The sequence below is a fragment of the Delphinus delphis genome, chromosome 15, assembly GCF_949987515.2.
Source record: "Delphinus delphis chromosome 15, mDelDel1.2, whole genome shotgun sequence".
Taxonomy (NCBI): domain Eukaryota; kingdom Metazoa; phylum Chordata; class Mammalia; order Artiodactyla; family Delphinidae; genus Delphinus; species Delphinus delphis.
Window position 1 is genome coordinate 52,765,304 of NC_082697.1, and position 18,978 is coordinate 52,784,281.

The following is an 18,978-nucleotide window of genomic DNA, read 5'->3' on the forward strand; positions in this document are numbered from 1 at the left end:
TTGTCACAGAGCCTAGTGCATGTGACTTTGCTTGTCAGCTGTGCTGTGTGACATTGTCACGGCCTATCGTAGTCCTGGCGGACCAGGTGGCTCTGAGCTGGCTTCCCCCAGAGCTCCCAGCTGACACCCTTCTCAACTGCCCTGTGATTCGGGCTCAAGGTTGGGTGGGCCACAGGCCCACCTGTCCAGAGACAGGTCCAGAGACCGCCTGTGCCCCACCCCAATAGGGCCAGTGTGGGAACAACCACCTTTTTAAAGCCTTTGCACATTAAAATCCACTGATGCTCTCAGTGCGGTAGACGGGACTGAGTGCAAATCCCAGGTGATTTTGGAAGGGCCCAGGTGCTTCCCTGCATCACACTTAGTCTTTTTATTCTGATAAGTGCACCACGGGTGGTTCGTGTTCAGTGAAAAGATCTAACATGGAGCAGAACGTCTGGGCTTTTGTCCATGCCGCACCTGGTCCCGACTGACTTCTCAGCAGCTTTTTGGGTGTGTCCTTTTGACCATTCTCTGTGTACTCACAACTTGCATCATGCACGCCTAAGTGTGCAGTTACCTCTCAAAAGGGGTTCTGGAATGCATCCAACAAATATTCTGTGAGCGTCTTTCTGTGTCAGTATCCAGGTCTGTTTGACCCTCTTTAGCAGCTATTATATGGTGTTCCATAAAATCAGGAGTATTGTATTTATTTAACTAGTCACCACTTTATTCTTTTTCTCTCACTGCAGTTGGCTCTGTCTGGTTCCTGGTCCACGCGTGGGTTGGGGTTACGCCCTGGCCTGATATGTCCTGGCTATGTTCCCTTCAGTCAAGAGCCACCAGGCTGTACTCCTGGTTCTGGGCCTCCCGGCCTAGGCAGCCAAGGCTGTGTCCCGCGTAACTGGGGTTGTGGTTCTCAGGAAGGACACACAGATCCATGCACGGCACCCACCAAAGCTCAAGGGGCCCAGAATTCCCTCTGGTCCACAAAATTCACAGGGCCCTCTGGTTACCTGGCCTTTCTCTGTGCCAGTGAGAAGCGAGGGACAGTGGGCAAGTATCAGATCAGGAAGCTTGGGGGAGGCGGTACTTCTAGTGTTTCCCCAGCAAGGCTGTGAGCTCAGTTCTTTGAAGCTGACCCATGTCCGATGCCTTGTAGCCATCTATGTTTACAAGAAACGTGAATTTAGTGCCTAAGTGTGCCAGGGACGTATAGCCTCAGTCTTCATGGAGGGGAGTCAGATAGAAATGAAATAACTCAGGTTCACACAGTTTTAAACTGTGGTCAGCACTGAGGTGAAAAAGTTCTCAGGGCTCGGATTTGGGGCAGGGAGGCTGATTTAGTCTGGGGGTCAGAGAAAGTGTATTCGTTTCCTATGGCCACTGTAACGAAGTGCCACAAACTGGGTGATTTAAAACAACAGAATTTATTCTCACAGTTCTGGAGGCCAGAAGTCCAGAATCTAGGTGTCCACAGGGTTGGTTCCTTCTGAGGCCTCTAGGGGAGGCTCCTTCCCACCTCTCCCTGCTTCTGGAGGCTCGAGGCACTCCTTGATTGTAGCCGCGTCACTCCCATCTCTGCCTCTGTTGTCAGACAGCTTTCTTCCCTTTGTGTGTGTCTGTGTCCACATCTCCCTCTTTCTCTTATGGAGACACCAGTCACTGGGTTTAGGGGCCCCCATCCAGTCTGACTCCTGTTAACTGGATTCCATCTGCAAAGTACCTATTTCCATACAAGGTCACAGGTGCCAGGGGTGAGGACTGAGACATGTCCTTGTAGGGGACGCAGTTCAACCTGCTGCAGAAGGAAGTGATATTGGAGCGGGGGTCTGGATGAGTCCAGGAGTGGGGAGGAGAGGCCCCGGGCCAGGTGGAGGGGCCGAGGCCGTGTCTGGAGCTGGCCTTTCTCAGGCTGAGCTTCTTGGCCATGAGATGCTCCCATTGGGCTGTATTGAGCCTCATCGTCTACAGTTGTGTTTCCTTTTTTAACCAGGAAACTACTTTGCCTCCCACTTTTTCATGGGAGGTGAGAAATTCGACACCCCCCACCCTGAAGGTTACCTCTTTGGAGAGAACATGGATCTGAACTTCCTGGGCAATCGCCCAGTCCAGGTGGGTCTCGGTGGGGCTGGGCACGTGGGCAGTGGTGGCAATGCCCCTGGCTGTGAGCAGGCACCGAGTCTCCCCAAACGGGGCGGAGGTGCCATCTGGACGTGGGCATGTGATGTGTGCATGAGGCCTGTCCCCCCTTAGAGGCTGGATGGCCGAGGGTTGGTCCCTGGGGTACAGAGCAGCTGCTACTGAACCCAGTGCATCCAGACTGTGGGGCTGAGGAAGGCTCTGGATTTCATCCCAGGCCTCTTGGATGGCTGTCTTTCAAAAGAGAAAAGAACATCCACATTCCATAGGGCAGTGGGCAAGAGATGTGATCCAAAGCAGAAACGCAAACAGCCAGGACTCTTTTTTACAAGTTCGCCCTCACTAGTCACCAGAGGAGTGCACTCCACACACTGCTGTCCCTTCGTTCAACGCACATTTGGCACCTGCTGTGTACCTAGGACTCTTCCAGGGGCTGGAAGGACAGACCCTGCCCTGTTTAGTATGTGGGGTGCAGGCAATAAAGAAGGGAATGTTTGATGGATGGAGACTAAAGAGAGAGAGAGGGCTGTGGGGGATTGCTGAGCAGGGGCCTGGGTTTTGCATCTTGAGATAATGGTCCCCTGCGTGGCCAAGGGCCCAGGCAGGAGGCCCTCTCTCTCACGAGACACTGGACTCTGTCCCCTAAGGCTGCTGAGTCCTGGGCCTGGTGGGGGTGCTATCCCCTGGACCAGGGGTCTCCAGGCTGTTTTAGCTGTAGAGCAGCTGGTTGACATGAAGTCTTGGTCCTTTAACTGGCCTGGGGCCCAGAGTGCTGGTCCCCCACCCATGGGGCCAGTGGGGCTTCCACGTTGTACTGAGCTCCCCACCCTCCCGAGTTTGTGACAGCAGGAGCAGAACCTGCCTTGCATGTCTTTGCAGCCTTGGCTCAGACCCAGGACCTGGCTCTGCAGGCCACCTGTAGATCTGTTGTCTTGTGTCACTTTCTCCTTGAGACCATCGTAGAGTCACCTGCAGTTGTGAGAAGTGATGGAGAGACCCCGGGTGTCCTTTACCCAGCTTCCCAGTGAAAACATCTGCTAAGACTCAGTGCGTTGTCACCAGCAGGAGACTGACCCCGTGCCCAAGCCTTCCAGACACCACCAGTTTTACAGCACCCGTGTGTGTGTGTGTGTGCGTGCGTGTGCGTGCGTGCGTGCCTGTGTGGGCGCAAGTCCCTTCCGAAATCTGTATTGACTATCGTCCTTGTGTGGAGAGCCTGCCTTGTTCAGGGCAGCAGTGAGACGACAGGTCCCACCTCCAGGAATGTGGCCTGAGAGCCCCAACCCTAACCTCTGCCCCGGGGACCTAGCTGAGGGTCCTTCCTGCAACTGGGGACCCAGAATCCTCAGGGCAGTTCCAGTCCCGGCTCTCCCACGTGCTGGCCGTGTCGCCTGTGGTTTCCTTGGATGTGGATGAGGGGAGTGCTGTCCTGTGGTCAGTGCGAGGGCCCAGGATGATCAGGCAGGGTTGTGACCATTGCTCTGATGAAGCCCTGTTTTCCCTCCGCTGCCATGCCCTGGGGGTTACCTGGAATTGCTCTTTCCCTCCTAGTTTCCCTACGTCACCCCTGCCCCCCATGAGCCTGTGAAGACACTGAGGAGCCTGGTGAACATCCGCAAAGACTCCCTCCGGCTCGTGAGGTAACCCTTCCCCCCCGCCCTGTGCCGCGCTGTGGCCCCCCATGGGCCCCCTGGTGCTTGGGAGAGAGTGACCCTGGGCCCTACTCCCCCTTGTGTAGAATCAGGACTCGATTCCAGAGCTGCCCCTGGGGGGCGGGGGGGGGAGGGGAGGGGCCCGCAGGTTCTGCCTGTGGAACTCCAGCCTTAAGCCGGGCCTCAGCCTGGCACCTGTGCCCCAGGGGTGTTGGGCCGGGTCTGGAGACAGTCTTGGTTGTCACAGCTGGGGGTGGGTGAGGGCGGTGCTACTGGCATCTGGCAGGCAGGGACCAGGGATGCTGCTCGGCACCCTACGGCGCTCAGCACGCCCCCACTGCCTCGAGCAGTCCAGCCGCGCGTCAGTGGGCTGAGAAACCGCCTCAAACCCGGAAGACTTGAGGGATCAGGGCCATTTCTAAACCCAGAGGACTAGTCTCCCTTTCTGTGAGCAGGAGACAAGGGAAGGAGGACCCTGCGTTGTTGGGCCTTGTTGTCCAAACAGGGAACGGCCTCCACGTTCCTAGGAAGGTGGGATGCAGCCAGGCAGCTGACTCTGGGGCCCCTGCGGGGGCGGGGGTGCTGTATGGGATGGGGACACCGTCGCAGGCACAGCCCCTGACCTGCCTTGTTCCTCTGTCTCCCGGGCAGGTACAAGGACGGTGCTGACAGCCCCACTGAGGACGGCGAAAAGCCCCGAGTCCTCTACAGCCTGGAGTTCACCTTCGATGCCGACGCCCGGGTGGCCATCACCATCTACTGCCAGGCAGTGGAGGAGTTCCTGAATGGGACGGCTGCGTGAGTCCCCGTGGGGCCTGGCAGTCCCAGTGGTTCTGCTTCTGTCTGTATTGTGTATTTGAACTTTCGGAGCTTTGATTTGAAATAGGGCCCTGCTGGCCCCAAAAGTTTGAAATCTGCAACTTCAGCATGACCGTGGCAGGCCTGCCTCCAGGCTGTAAGGCCAGACCCAGGCAGGATGGGCAGAAACGCACCCACTTCCGTCCTGTCGGAGGAAACCCCTCGGAGGCCAGATTTGATCCGGGGGTGGAGTGGTGGCTGAGAGCTCGGTCTGTGAGTCCCTGTTCGTGTAAGAGCAGCCCCTCCCCCAGTGTCAGTCTCAGGCCGGACGTGCCAAGGCCCTTGAGAGTGTCCTTTGTCCTAGAGACTAAGTGAGGCCCCAGGGACAGCAGGTGTGGGGAGGTGGGTGAAGGTCCTGGGTTGGATTCCTATATAGGGAGATGCCAGAGCCTACCGGGATTGAAAATGTGTGTGCTGCTTGACTCAGCCTTTCCTTTCCTGGGAATTTATCTTGGGGACATGCTTGCATGTGTGGTTAAGATGTGTGCAGAGGAGAGTCCTGGAAGCTTTGTTTGGAATAGCAAGATGTTGGCGACCGCCTGGTGTCCACCACTGGGGGCCTGGTTGAATCAATTAGAGTAAAACCGTGGTGGAACCCATGCAGTGTCCCAAGAACACGGCACCTCCATCTGTGATGACTGTGGGACAGCTTCGGGCACACAAGTGGTCGGAGCAGATTGTAGGTGGACTGCTGTTTGAATATTAAAGAAGAAACACCTGCTCATGCAGGCATGATTATGCCTCCGCTTTCCCAGGAGTGACACACGGGTTGTGGACGGGGCAGAGAAGCAGGTGGCTGGGAGCACGCGTGAGGCCGGGGCTTGGGGTCACTTTGCACTGTGCATTTTTGTACTGTATTCATTCAAAAATGTCAGCAAACCATAAAAGCCTAGTGGAAAGTTGTAGCCAAGTCTGGAAAGGTAACAGTAATTGGGCAGGTATGGGCTCTGGGAGAATGGGATGCGGCAGAGAGTTTGTCTCACTGTCCTTTCTCTCTCGGCCCTTTCAGGTACACCCCCAAGAGCCCGGCCCTGCAGTCCGAAACTGTCCACTACAAGCGGGGAGTGAGCCAGCAGTTCTCCCTGCCCTCCTTCAAGATCGATTTCTCGGAGTGGAAGGATGATGAGGTAACAGCTTGGCTGGGCCCCCCTTTCCCCTGGCCCCTCCCCAAGTTCCTTCCCCTGGAGGGGGGCAAGCACAGTGGGGCCTGTTCACTCAGATTCCTCACATGGTTGATAAGTGTCAGGAATGGCTGCTGACCAAGGTCTGTGTGCCCAGTCGGGGTACCTGGACTGTGGATTGTGGTCGGTGCAGGCATTGGCTGGACTGGATGATCGTGGCCGGGCGGAGCAGCAGCAGTTAGAAGCTCCGTATGGGCTCTGGTATGGTTGTCAGGGCCACGGGGCTGCAGCCTGGCAGGATGCCTCCCACCCAGTGGTTCTGTAGCTAAGGACAGTGATTTACACGATGTGGAGGGTGCTCACTGCAGCTCTGTCTGTAGTAGTAAATTGGAAACAATCTACATGTCCATTACGGAGGTATCGCTTGGTTCACTGACATCATGGGAACCCCCTGTATACATAATGGGGGCACCATAGTCCAGCTCCGTTCTGGGATGTCGTGAGCCTTAGAGTAGCTGACAGAGCTTATGTCTGCTGTACGTGCTGATGTGGAAGCACCTCCTGGGCTTGGAGAAGAGCACATTACAGACAAATACCATGTAATCGCACATATGTGGCAGCCACAGATGTGCACAAGACCACTTCTGCAGGTACATGTATGTGTACATAATCCTTGAGGAAAAGCCAGAGAAGGTTCCCCGTCAAGCTTAAGACAGTAGTTATTTCTGCAAAGGAGCTTGGTATAAGGAAGACACACACAAACACACTACATGTGTACAGTGTGAGTATCAGTACTGTGTACACCCCTGAATTATTTTGTTTTTTTTTAAAAAACAGGTTATTAAGTTAGAGTTTATATATCATAAAACTCACCCATTTTAAGTGTTCAATTCAGTGATTTTTAGTAAATCTGTGATCACAGCCATGACCACAATCCAGTTTGGGGATGTTTCTATCCTCCCAGTAGGATCCCTCATGCCCTTTACAGTTGATCCCTGTTCCTGCCCCAGCCCCTGGCACTAATCTGCTTTCTGTCTCCCTGGATCTACCTGTTCTGGACATTTCATATGGATGGAACTGTACAGTATGTGGCCTTTCATGTCTGGCTTCTTTGACGTAGCTGAATTCTCTAGTTTTTTTTGACAGAGGGTAGTCCCGTCTTATGTTACTGAAATACATGAGTGGGAAGGATTGGAGGTAGCAGGGTATGGTGTGGTGTGGGAATTGCCAGGAAGGTTCTGGATCACGGATATGTCAGACGGTGAAGACCACGCCCTGGTAGTTACTCCCGGCCGCGTGTGCTTGCTGGTCAGAGCGCTTTGATGTCGAGCAACAGGAGCCCCCTCTGTTTTACCACGTGAGAAGGGCAGGTCTTCTGGAAGCCAGGTGGGGCCCTCGAAGTCAAAGGCCAAGCTGAATAGCAGTCCTGGGGGCCCCCTGCCCACAGCCCCGTGCCGTCAGGATGGTTCCATCCCCGTGTGCACACATTCCCGGTTCAGATGCCCGGCAGGTGCATCTGGTCCCACCCACCCTCCTGTGAATGGGATGGGGCAGCTCCCCTAGGGCAGAGGGGCTGGGAGGGCAGGTGAGTGGGTGCCCCCACCTATGGTGACTGCGGGGCGGCTGGGCTGAGGCTGCACCTCAGCTTGGTGACCTCTGAAATAACCCAGTTTTGGCATTTTGGCCCTGAAACATCCCCTGTGCGTTTGCAGATGTCCTGTATCACCAGCGGTTTGGGTCACTTGTCCTGAGCGCACACCTGACTTGTAAGCCAGTCTTGGGTGCTCCACGAGGGCACCCCCTTGGCTCCCTCAGTGCATCAGGGAACCTGCGTCCTCGGCTTGTCAGCATGTGGCCTGGTGGGCCTGTCCAGTGTTGTTATCCTGGGACCCCGTCCTCATCTTTGCCTTTTCTGATTATCACTTCAGCTAAGATGTTCTTTTTTTTGGGTGGGGGGGGGGGCCACACCACAAACCTTGCAGGATCTTAGTTCCCTGACCAGGGATCGAACCTGGGCCCTCGGCAGTGAAAGTGCAGATTCCTAACCCCTGGACCGAAAGAGAATTCCCACTAATATGTTGTTGAAATCAGCTCAGTTTTTCTTACAGGTGTTTTTTACTGTGATAGAATACACACAATATAAACTTACGTCAGTGACAGTGCATTCATAGTGTGTGACCACTGGGCAGTTCCAGGACGTTCTCATCACCCACAAGGAAGTCCTGCACCCATTAAGCAGTCACCCCCAATTCCTCCCTCTATTACATGTATTTTTATTTATTTTTATTTTTTTTATTTTGAATTTATTTTATTTTTGTCTGCGTTGGGTCTTCTTTGCTGCGCGCGGGCTTTCTCTAGCTATGGCGAGCGGGGGCTACTCTTGGTTACGGTGCACAGGCTTCTCACTGCGGTGGCTTCTCTCGTTGCAGAGCACGGGCTCTAGGCACGCGGGCTTCAGTAGTTGTGGCACACGGGCTCAGTAATTGTGTCTCACAAGCTCTAGAGCGCAGACTCAGTAGTTGTGGCACACAGGCTTAGCTGCTCCGCGGCATGTGGGATCTTCCCGGACCAGGGCTCGAACCCACATCCCCTGCATTGGCAGGTGGATTCCCAACCACTGCGCCACCAGGGAAGCCCTATTACATGTATTTTTAAATGGAAACTTCATCAGTCGTTACTGTAGCTAGGAAACGGCTAAGATTTGCCATAAATAGAAGGTTCTGGAAGTTAAGCTGTACGGAGAGCAGAAGGATGTTGTTACATCCTGGCATGACGTCCTTGCCAGCTGAGGGCATTGAAGCGGGTGTTGGTAGGTGTTAGAGTTGTGACCGACACTCTGGCACCAAACTCAGGTTTCTCCTTTATACCAGGGTTTCTCAGCCTCGGTGCTGTTGACATTTGGGTCCTGGGTCATTCTCTGGCAGAGACTGTCCTGTGCTCTGTGGGATGTTGAGCAGCCTCCCTGGCCCCTGCCTACCAGGTGTCAGGAATGTCCCTTGCTGCAATTGTGACAGCTGAAGATGTCTCCAGACACAGGCGTCCCTTCAGCTGCAAGCATTGTGCCATCAGAGGCCTGGCCATCCTCCCTTTTTTTTTAGCCGTTTTCCCCAGATTTGCCTATTTAAAGATTATAACAGTAATGTATGCTTATAGTAAAATGTTCTGATTACACAGAATCTGTCAAGCAGAATGTTCCCAGTTCAGTCTCCTTTTCCAGAAGTGACCACTTCTGACCATGTGGGGTGTATTTTCTAGACTTTCTCCTGTATGCATTTGTTTTTTACAAAAATGCAGTCATACTTTACAAATATTATTTTGTAGCTTGTTTTTTTTAAAACAACTTATCGAGACATAATTTGCATACTATACAACTCACCCTTTTATTTATTTTTTTGTTTCTGTTTTAATAAATTTATTTATTTTGTTTATTTATTTTTGGCTGTGTTTGGTCTTCGTTGCTGCACGCGGGCTTTCTCTAGCTGTGGTGAGCGGGGGCCACTCTTCGTTGCAGTGAGCGGGCTTCTCATTGCGGTGGCTCCTCTTGTTGCTTTGGGCGCACAGGCTTCAGTAGTTGTGGGACGTGGGCTCAGTAGTTGTGGCTCACAGGCTCTAGAGCACAGGCTCAGTAGTTGTGGCGCATGGGCTTAGCTGCTCCGCGGCATGTGGGATCTTCCCGGACCAGGACTCAAACCCGTGTCCCCTGCATTGGCAGGTGGATTCTTAACCGCCGCACCACCAGGGAAGTCCCCAGCTCACCCTTTTAAAGTGTATAATTCGGTGGTATTTACTATATTCATAGAGTTGTATAGCCGTCACTACTGCCTTACCTCCAGAACTTTTTTGTCATCCCCAAGAGAAACCCTCTACCCACTAGCAATCACTCCTCATTCCTCCCCCAGCCCCTGGCCACTGCCCATCCACTTTCTGTCTCTTTGGATTTGTCTGTTCTGGATATTTCTCATAAACAGAATCAGACACTATGTGACCTTTGGTGCTGGCTTCTTTCACTCAGCATCATGTCTTCAAGGCTTGTCCAGGTTGTAGTATGTATCGGTGCTTTATTCCTTTTTATGGCTGAATAACATTCCACTGGATGGATGGGATCATATTTTGTTTAGCCCTTCATCAGCTGATGGACATGTGGGTTGTCTCCGCCTTTTGGCCATCATGAATGTTGCTGCTGTGAACATTTGTGTGCAAGTCTTTGTGTGGATGTATGTTTTCATTCCTCTTGGGTGCAGTTTGCTTTTTAATTGAATTTAAATTAATTTAATTGTAAGACTTTTTTAGAGTAGTTTAAGGTTCACAGCAAAATTAAGAGGAAGGTATAGAGGTTTCCCATATGCCCCCTGCCCCACACATGCGTCATTTTCTTTTCTTACTGCACCATGATGTGGAGTCTTTCCAGGTCAACACCTACAGATCTCCTCGTGGCGCGTGGGGCTTCTTTGCAGTTTTCCCACTAGCTCCTCATGGGCTTCCATTTATTTCAGTCAAAGCCACGTCCCCTCCTCCCCCACCCCTTGCCTTTCCCCTATTTCCCAGTGTCCATCTGACCTAGGCCTTGCAAAGACCCTCGTCCACGGCTCCTCTGTGACAGCAGAGCCTGAGGGGAGCCTGGGCGGGACTCCTGCTGCCGTCAGCTGCTGCTCTCTCTCCTCACCTGGCTGCCTTTTTCCCTAAGAAAGCCTCACTCCCTGCATTAAAAATAAGTGTCTCCTGGGACTTCCCTGGTGGTCCAGTGGTTAAGACTCCAAGCTTCCACTGCAGGGGCCCGGGTTCGATCCCTGATCAGGGAACTAAGATCCCACATGCTGCCTGGCGTGGCCAAAAACTAAAAAGCGTCTCCCTCAGACTCTCTGGGAGGGTGGAAGTCTCTGTCCTCTCCCCGCATGCTTGGCTCTGGGGCGTGACTCATGTGCCAAGCTCTGGGGAGCAGGAGTCTGGGAGGAGGTGGTCCTTGCTCCCTAGGTCCCTGTACTCCCAGGGTTTCCCCCCCACCCCTAGGCCCTGGTGTCTGGGGAGAGCGGGGGTCATGGTGCCCTGTCGTCTCCACCTCTGTCCCTGGCTCAGCACCGCGTCTTCTGTTGGGTTTGCAAGTCTGTTGGACAAATGTCACATGTAGTGTGCTGCCCTGTGGTCTGGGCACTGAATGTTCGTGGGAGGCGCCGGGAAGGCTGCTGCGGCAGAGCCTTCAAAGTGGTGTCTGTGTCAGGACTTCTTTGGTTACAAGTGACAGAAACACCTCAGTCTGACTTAAGAAAAGAAAATCAGGAACTAATTGGCATAGATTCTGAAAAGGCTGGGTGTCTGCAGGGGCCCGTGTCATCAGGAAGGGTATGCTCCTGCTGAGCTGGCCTCGCTCTCTGCTGGCGCCCTGCAGACCAGTGAGAGGTGCGGTCCCCGCCTGCGTCCCAGAGTGCTCAGGTAGACATACCATCCTCTGGCCAGGCCACACAGTACCAGGCTAGGAGAGAAGTTGTTCCCACATTTCCTCAGGGAAAGTCGGGGTGCTGCCACCTGAAAAGTGGGACAACAGTCATTTGCACCTTTGCAGTAGGGTTTGGACAGGGCTGGACAGGAGGCCCCAGGTGGGTCAGGCTTGATAAGAGCAGAGTCTCCAGGACAGAAGTACCAGCGGCATGCAGGAAGCAGTGATGGCCTTTCCCAGGAGCTGGGAGGACACAGGTGGGCGAGGCCTGGAGGCAACCCTGGCTCTGTCACTCTGTCTATGAAGCATCCAGCAAGTTATGCCACCTCTGCGAACCTTGCTTTCCCATCTGTCAGCTGGAAATAGAAACAGTCCCTCCCTCGCAGGTGGCCGCAGGGGTCCATGAAGTCGGGGTGCAGGGTGCTTACTTAGCCAGGCTGTCCATCGTGAACCCGACGGCCAGCGGGGCAGGAGCCCCCGTCACACCTCCCCAGACCAGTGTCTTTTATTCCACCCGTCAGCTGGTGCTGAGGCAGCACTCAGTGTGCAAGAGAGAAAGAAAATGCAAATCACTGGCAGCTCCTCAGAGCAACCAAGTCGCCACGTCAGCGCTGACGACTATATTTCAGCAACAGGCCGGAAGCGCAGGGGTGGCAGGGCCCGCACTGCTCCCCGTCCAGCTCTGTCACCTGAATAGCTCCCCTCCTGGGCCTGATTACAGCCTGGGAAGGGCAGCATCTGCGCATCACACCCACCTCAGCTTCGTCATCGTCGTCATCATCATCATCGTCATCGTCGTCACCGGGGTAACTGCGGGATGGTCGTTGGCAAGATGGCTCCCTGTTCCCTGGCTCGGTGTAGGGAGGGCAGAAGCAGGCGTGTGGGAGGCCCCTGGCCCCGGGATAGCTGTAGAGGATGTGTGACTCCTGTCTCGGGCGGTCACCCCCCCACCCCGTGGGGCACCCCCGAGCAAGGCAGGAGCGGGGAAAGCGGGTCCCTCCCTCTCCCAGGTCCAAGTTTTGGTGGTGCAGCCCTTCTACCCTGAGGCTGTGGGTCCTGGGTAGGCCTGGACACCTCTCCGCGTGTGGATCCGTGTGCACACGTTCCTACCAAGCCCCGTGCCCTGGAGTCCCTACCCAACGTGGTCCTCCTGGGCCAATTCCCTCCCCGGCTCCCGCTGCCTGGACACAAGCAGCTCCAGGGGCTGGTGCTCACCGCGTGCTCTCTCGGCCGCCTGCTCGGAACTTTTGCGTTAGGACCGGGACCTGATGCTCAGGTTGTAGAGCCAGACCCGAACCTGGCAGTGCTGAGTATGCCCTGTCCCAGCACTGGCCCCGGCCCGGCCCTGCCCGCCCACCGATGGCCAGGGACCCGCTGGGCACCCTTCCCGTGGTGGGTGTGTTTGGCTGAGCGCCTCTGCCCTGCAGGCTCTGTGTGACCTCCCCACGGTCCCCACTGGGGAGCAGCCGTGGAAGCTGCACCTGAGTGGACACGTGGGGAGGAGCGTGGCCTGCAGCCAGAGGGCAGCGGGGATCCCCGGAGGACTTAAGCAGGAGGAGAAGGAAAAGTGAGAGGAGGTTTCTCCGTGAGCTCGGACAAGCCACGTGGTCTCTCCTTCACGTTGGTTCCGTCTTTGTTGGGGCCGAGCTGGGTGCCTTTCTTCACAAGGTTAGACGCGGGATCTCCGTGGGACCCGGCACTCCCGTGCCTAGGGGTCCACCCAGCAGAGTCCAGCAGAGGCAGCCCCGCTCAACACAGCCGAAGGGGGGCCTGGTGTCTGAGCAGGTGAATGGGTGACAGTGAGGTCTGGCCAGGCGGGGAGTGCTACTCGGCCTTAAGGGGGAGGCGCCTGCAGCGTGATGATTCTGCCTGAGAGACACCAGACACAAAAGACAGACACTGTGTGCATCCATTTCTGTGAATGTCCAGGGGTCGGCCCATCTACAGACGCAGCAGCATGGAGGTTCCAGGGCTGGGCTGGGCTGGGCGGCCCGCTGAGGGCTGGCGAGGACGTTCCAGGAAAGATGGTGCTGACGGTCGCGTGACCGTACGGATGTACTTAATGACACTGAGTTACACTTAGAACACAAATGTGCCCTTTTAATCTGCTTTACCACAAAGAAGAAAAGGGCGCCTGTCTGGCCTCAGCTCTGTCACCTCAACGCCTCCTACTCATCCCACCCACTCCCTCCAGCTCAGTCTGACTGTTGTCACCTCCTTTCTCTGCAGCTGAACTTTGACCTGGACCGGGGCACGTTTCCAGTGGTCATCCAGGCTGTGGTGGATGAGGGGGACGGTGAGTGGCCCTTCCCTTCGGTCTCCCTTCCAGGCGTGCACACTTGGGAAGAGGCCCTCCTCACCCCAGTCAGCCAGGTCCGGGGATCTCAGTCCAGAAACAGCGGACGACGTCGGCTCAGCCTGCTGGGCGGGCTTGGGGCCGAGGGGCTCGGGCGCCGAGCGCTCTGTCTCCTGCTGCTGGTGCCGTCCCTGCGCCCCTGTGGCAGAGCCTGGCTCTCGCGGCGCTGACAGTGGCAAGACAGGCCTCCAGTGCTGGTGTCCACCCCGCAGTGGAACGATGAAGGCTGCCAGTGGCACGCTGACCCCTCGCCGCCTGCCTCTTCCTGCCAGTCCTGCTGGCCTCTCCTTGCCCCTGCTGTGGGCTGTGGGGTCCCGGGCGAGGGTGCAGACACCGGAGCCCTGCCCGGCCTAGGCTTGTCCCCATGCCGAGTGAGACGGGAGCAGAGCCAACCGTGGGCAGCCGGCAGTGGCTGCTTTGGGGCCGGGTGAGGTGCGCGGGTCGGAGGGAGCTGCAGGCAGAGGAGGGCGAGGCAAGGACAAGACCTCAGTGGGTCCTCAGAGGACCAGGCCCTGCCTGCAGGCTGAGAGCTGGGGACGTGCCAGCTGGAAAGAGGAGGCCTGAGGCAGGGGGCCAGGGGTGGTAGAGGCCGGCTCTGACCACTCTCCTCTCTCCCGGGCAGGTGTGGAAGTGACCGGCCACGCCCACGTGCTCTTGGCCGCCTTTGAGAAGGTAAGTGCCATCTTGCTCCTGATCGTGCAGCCGACTCCTCATTTGTCATCGCATCCTGTACGCAGTAGGTGCCCAGTAAATGCTGGTGGGGTGGACGAGGGTCTGCCACCTGCCTAGTACGGTCCTAGACGTGACATACATACTCTCCTGGGGTCCCCGAGTTGGGGGTGCCCCGCATATAAAGAGACCATTTACATGGAAGGATTAATTTACTACTACCTTTTTAGCATTATGTGTATTTGAACTTAGGTGTTTGCCCTTTTTTCCACCAGACCTGAGTCCCCAGGCCCCTGACTGTCCATGCTTTGTGGCCGTGTTTATGGTGTGTGGTGGGGGTGTTGGCTGGTGGTGAGGACAGTCAGCCCCACCACTTACTCTGCATTAGGGTGTCTCGGGTTCTAGGGATGGTCCTCTCACCGGGGTCCAGACAGTTCCATGCGTCCGTCCATGCAGCGAGCGAGGGCCAAGCTGTGTTGGGACAGGGTCCCTGGTCACCGAGAGTCCTGCCAGCGTAGTGGGGTGTGTCCCCTATTTGAAAAGGCTACGGCTGATCCCCACCTTGTACTGTTCCTTGACGTTGGTCGGCACTGTGCAGTTGTGTTTTTAGCACCGGCCTGTGGCCCAGATGGACGAGGAGCAAGGACCTCACGAGGAAACCAGTCTCAGACCGCTTGTTCTGGACGTCCTTCCAAGCCCTGGCTTCCTCAGCCCAGGGTGTACCTGTAGCCCTGAAAGCCTTAAGTGCAGAGCCCATCTCCTCCCTGTGATCTGGGTCTTTCCAGATGCCCCAGGGGGTCCGTGGAGCTGGGCCTGAGGCCCCTCTGGCAACGTTGGGTCTGTGCTCTCCCTGGCCTCCTGGGGCCGTGGTGGAGGTGGCCCTCTCCATCTCTGGGCTCACCAGCTGTGCTCCCCAGGCCGGCCTTGTCGGAGGAGATGGTGACTATTTACCATCTGTGTGCTCTGGCAGGGCGATGGGCCGTCACTGGCAGACACTCCATTCGGTGCTTCCAGTGTAGAGTCCAGTGAGAAACTACCTTATTTTTGGAGTGCAGCATGCTAGAAACTTCTGTCAGAACCCATCAGCCTTACAGAAAGTGCCAGGTGCTGGTCTCAGTGGACTCAGAAGGGGTATTTGGTGAGCGAGAGTTCAGATCTGGTACCGTGCTTAACTGTGTGGACTCGGAGCCGTGTGCCTCCCCAGGTACCACCAGACGCATTTGCTCTATCTTGTTCTCACGGCTCTCAGAGCTTTGGGCCTTCCTGGTACGTAAGGCAGTGACATCCTTGTGCTGTCTTCGCGATTCGACCAAGCCCTTTGAGGGCTGGAGCCGTCTGTCTTGGTTCTTGTCATCCAGGTGCTGCTTCTTGCAGCTGGGGAGGCGCCTATCCATTGTCAGAACTTGGCTGATGGTGGTGAACTTGAGTGTTCTTGAGAACGACCCAGGGAGAGTTGGGTTTTGTAGGTCAGGGTGGGACCCAGGAGGCGATATTTTTAGAAGATTTTCTGGGTAGTTTCGAAGCCAGGTCAGAGGACCACAGTTGGAGGATCCCTGGCCTGTCTCTCGAGTCTTTGTGTGGCCCCTTCTTTTTTCAGCCGTAGATGTGGGTTGACCGAGGACGGGCCTTCCGCATGGCCGAGTTAACCTCTCTGTCCTTCTTCCCTGCAGCACGTCGACGGCAGCTTCTCTGTGAAGCCTTTAAAGCAGAAGCAAATCGTAAGTCCATCAGAGGAAATACCGTGAGCCCTTTTGATTTAAAAGACAGGCGCACACATGTGACCCAGTGGTCTCTGTGGATTATTCTCCCCGGGCCACCATGGCCGCTGTGGAAGTAGCTGGTGACACCACTACTGTGGGCCCTGGGCTCTGGGAGTCAGGGTCGGGGTCACTGGGTGTGTCCGCGTGTCCTGCATACCCACCACGTACCTGCATTGACCATCGTAGCCAAACCTTGTCCAGCTTGAACCGAGTGAGTGTTCAGTAAACACTTGCCGAGTGAATGAATGGACAGATGGAGGAGGAAGGGAAGGAAGGGAGGGAGGGATGGAGGAAGGGAGGGAGGAAAGAAGGGAGAAACACTGCAGCCTCCCCTCCTCTTCACAAATTGCTGAAATCACCTCTGTGTTGGGCAAAGACTTAGATTGACTTAATCCATATTTGAGAGAAGGATGGAATATCTTGGAACCAATGGGAGCTATAGACCAGTACAGCCTTTCTTTGGGGTCCGTAATTCCATGGTCTAACACCAGGAAGAATTAGCCCTGGTGGCCTCCGACTTAGGTACGTTCTGTGAGGATTTAGCGGACAGGGTCCCCTGAAATGAGCCTGGAGACTGATTTAACAGCGGCCGTGGTGGGGTCTGTCTCCAAAGCTGTGATTATCAGATTATCCTGTGTGTAGCTGCTCAGGTGTGTCAGCCACAACCCAGGAGTGGTGTTGCTGAGTTTTTTAAAAGAGGGGTTGAGAGAACTCTGGCAGGTGCAACACCTGGAGGGGGCAGGAGGGCAGGAGACCCCAGTGATGGTCTGGGCACTTGTTTCAGGAGAGCTGACCGGCAGGGCCGTGGCTCTCAGGAGGAGTATCTGACCCCTAAACTGTGGTCAGCTCGAGGCCTGACTCTGGTCACTCTTGTGGGGCTGGTGTTTTCCTCTGGGGTTGGGCACAGTAAGGTGGGCAGAAGATGTGGTCGCCAGGTCCGGGTAGAGCTTGGCTCCACGCCCTCCGGGGCAGGCAGAACCTGGGCCCAGCCCAGTGTCCTTGATACCAGTCGGCTGGGCAGGTGACGGTTCTCCCTGCCTGTCTCCAGTAGTGCCCACTCCCTGGGGGTGGGGCTAGACAGAATCGCCAACCACACCTGCCCCCAGGACCCAAGCCCGGCACCTGGGAGGGGTTGTCGGGAAAGGTGGGTGCAGAGGAGCCATTGAGTTGGGAGCAAGTGCCCAGACACCTCTCTGCTCTCCAGGTGGACCGGGTCAGCTATCTGCTGCAGGAGATCTACGGCATTGAGAACAAGAACAACCAGGAGACGAAGGTGCGTGCTTGTGGCACCACCGGGCCAGGCTGGCCGTGCTCCCCTGTGCTCCTCCCAGCTGCTCGGAGGCAGGCCTGTGGGTGACCTGCTTGGGGCCCCTGTCCTGGCCAGGGCCCTGCAGGTTGGTGGCAGATGAGCCAGTTCCCTGCTGAGCCTTCCCCTGGAGACCCCAGGCCCCCAGACTCCATCATTTTTCCTTAATTTCTAGAGTTAGCAGAGTCTGTGGGACATTGTCCTTTTTCCAGCAAATTCACTGGCTTGTTACCATCACTGGGCAGCTGGCCATCAGGGCAGCATGGGGATGCCGGACCCCCTCCTGCTGCCCCCTTCCCCGGTGCAGCCTTGGCCTTTCCCTTCATCAGCAGTTGAGCCCGCGCTGCACCCGTGGGCCGGCTCGCCTTCCAGTGCCTGTGACAGGAGCCTGGTAGTCCACAGAGCCAAGGTCTGGCACAGCCAGGGAATTAGTCCATGCCTTTGTCATTGTCTTAAGACACAAATGAAACTGCTGCCTTTTTTAAAAAAACCTCTGGGGTCTCAGGCCAGCTTCCGTGGTGGCTGGAACTGGCTGGATGCCAAGTGCTCTCTGCCCAGGTCATGTTTCTGCATCAGAGGTCATCTGACTTCTCATAGAGGGCCTGGTAGTTAATGTTGTCGACCTCTATGGCGTCTGTCACTTCTGCTCATCTGTCTAGCACTGCCGGGATCATGCAGAAGCAGCCACAGACATACAGAAACACAGGGGCAAGGCTGTATTCTGGTAACACTTGGTTTCAGAAGCAGGCAGCAGGCTGGACTTGGCTGATCCCTGTTTAGGCTGTTGCTACCTCTTGATCCAGAAGCTAATTTTGTTTTCCAGAAGGTGCCATTACTTAAGGAAAACATTTCAACAAGTTAGACTTGCCTGATTTATTTTTGGGGGGCCGCACTGCGCAGCTTGTGGGATCTTAGTTCCCTGACCAGGAATGGAGCCCAGACCCCAGCAGAGAAAGCACAGAGTCCTAACCATTGGACTGCCTGGGAACTCCGTTGCCATGTTTTTGTTGTTGCTGTTTTAAGCAAGTAAATGGGCAGCCTTGGCAGACGCGAGTCTTCCCACATTTCCTCTTTGGTTCTGGGGAGTAGGAGACCCAAGATCTCTCGATTTGGGGAGGTGTCTTGGGCTAGGGGGGCGTCCTGCTCTTTGGTGATCTTCCTCTGCCCCTGGGGCTTCCCTTTGCCACCGCAGCCCCCAGGGGAAGTGGGAACAGGAAGGCCCCTGGAATCTGGCCTCGGGAGCCACTGACCCTGGGACCCTCGGTGTACCCACAGCCCTCAGACGAGGAGAACAGCGACAACAGCAACGAGTGTGTGGTGTGCCTGTCAGACCTACGGGACACGCTGATCCTGCCCTGCCGCCACCTGTGCCTCTGCAACTCGTGCGCCGACACGCTGCGCTACCAGGCCAGCAACTGCCCCATCTGCCGGCTGCGTGAGTGGGATGGGCGGGCGGGCGGGCGGGCAGGGAGACGGGCACGGTGGCAGACGTGGGCAGGGACATCCGTGGCGATGGGGTGGTGCCGTCTGCCTCCAGGGAAGTCAGATGCAGGGCAAGTATCCAGGAGAGGCTGCAGGGCAGTGTGTGGGGTGAGCTGCACAGAAGTGATCAGCAAGTCAGATCTTTATTTCAAAGAGTATGTGGGAAATATTTTGATAAAAAATTATAATAAAATGAAAAGTGTGGTGGGTGTAAATGATCAA

At 55.8% G+C, this 18,978-nt stretch overlaps 1 protein-coding gene across 4 annotated transcripts in view; it reads left to right on the top strand.

Annotated features, from left to right (window-relative positions):
• Window positions 1-18,978, top strand: part of MGRN1 (mahogunin ring finger 1) — a 52,491-nt gene that overhangs the window by 17,997 nt on the left and 15,516 nt on the right. For all 4 annotated transcript variants that reach the window (XM_060031673.2, XM_060031670.1, XM_060031674.2 and 1 more), the window contains exons 2-10: window positions 1,976-2,094; window positions 3,673-3,761; window positions 4,425-4,571; window positions 5,641-5,758; window positions 13,413-13,479; window positions 14,162-14,211; window positions 15,879-15,926; window positions 17,173-17,241; window positions 18,550-18,709. In XM_060031673.2, coding sequence (XP_059887656.1) covers window positions 1,976-2,094; window positions 3,673-3,761; window positions 4,425-4,571; window positions 5,641-5,758; window positions 13,413-13,479; window positions 14,162-14,211; window positions 15,879-15,926; window positions 17,173-17,241; window positions 18,550-18,709 — 867 coding nt within the window. The remainder of the gene's footprint in view (window positions 1-1,975; window positions 2,095-3,672; window positions 3,762-4,424; window positions 4,572-5,640; window positions 5,759-13,412; window positions 13,480-14,161; window positions 14,212-15,878; window positions 15,927-17,172; window positions 17,242-18,549; window positions 18,710-18,978) is intronic.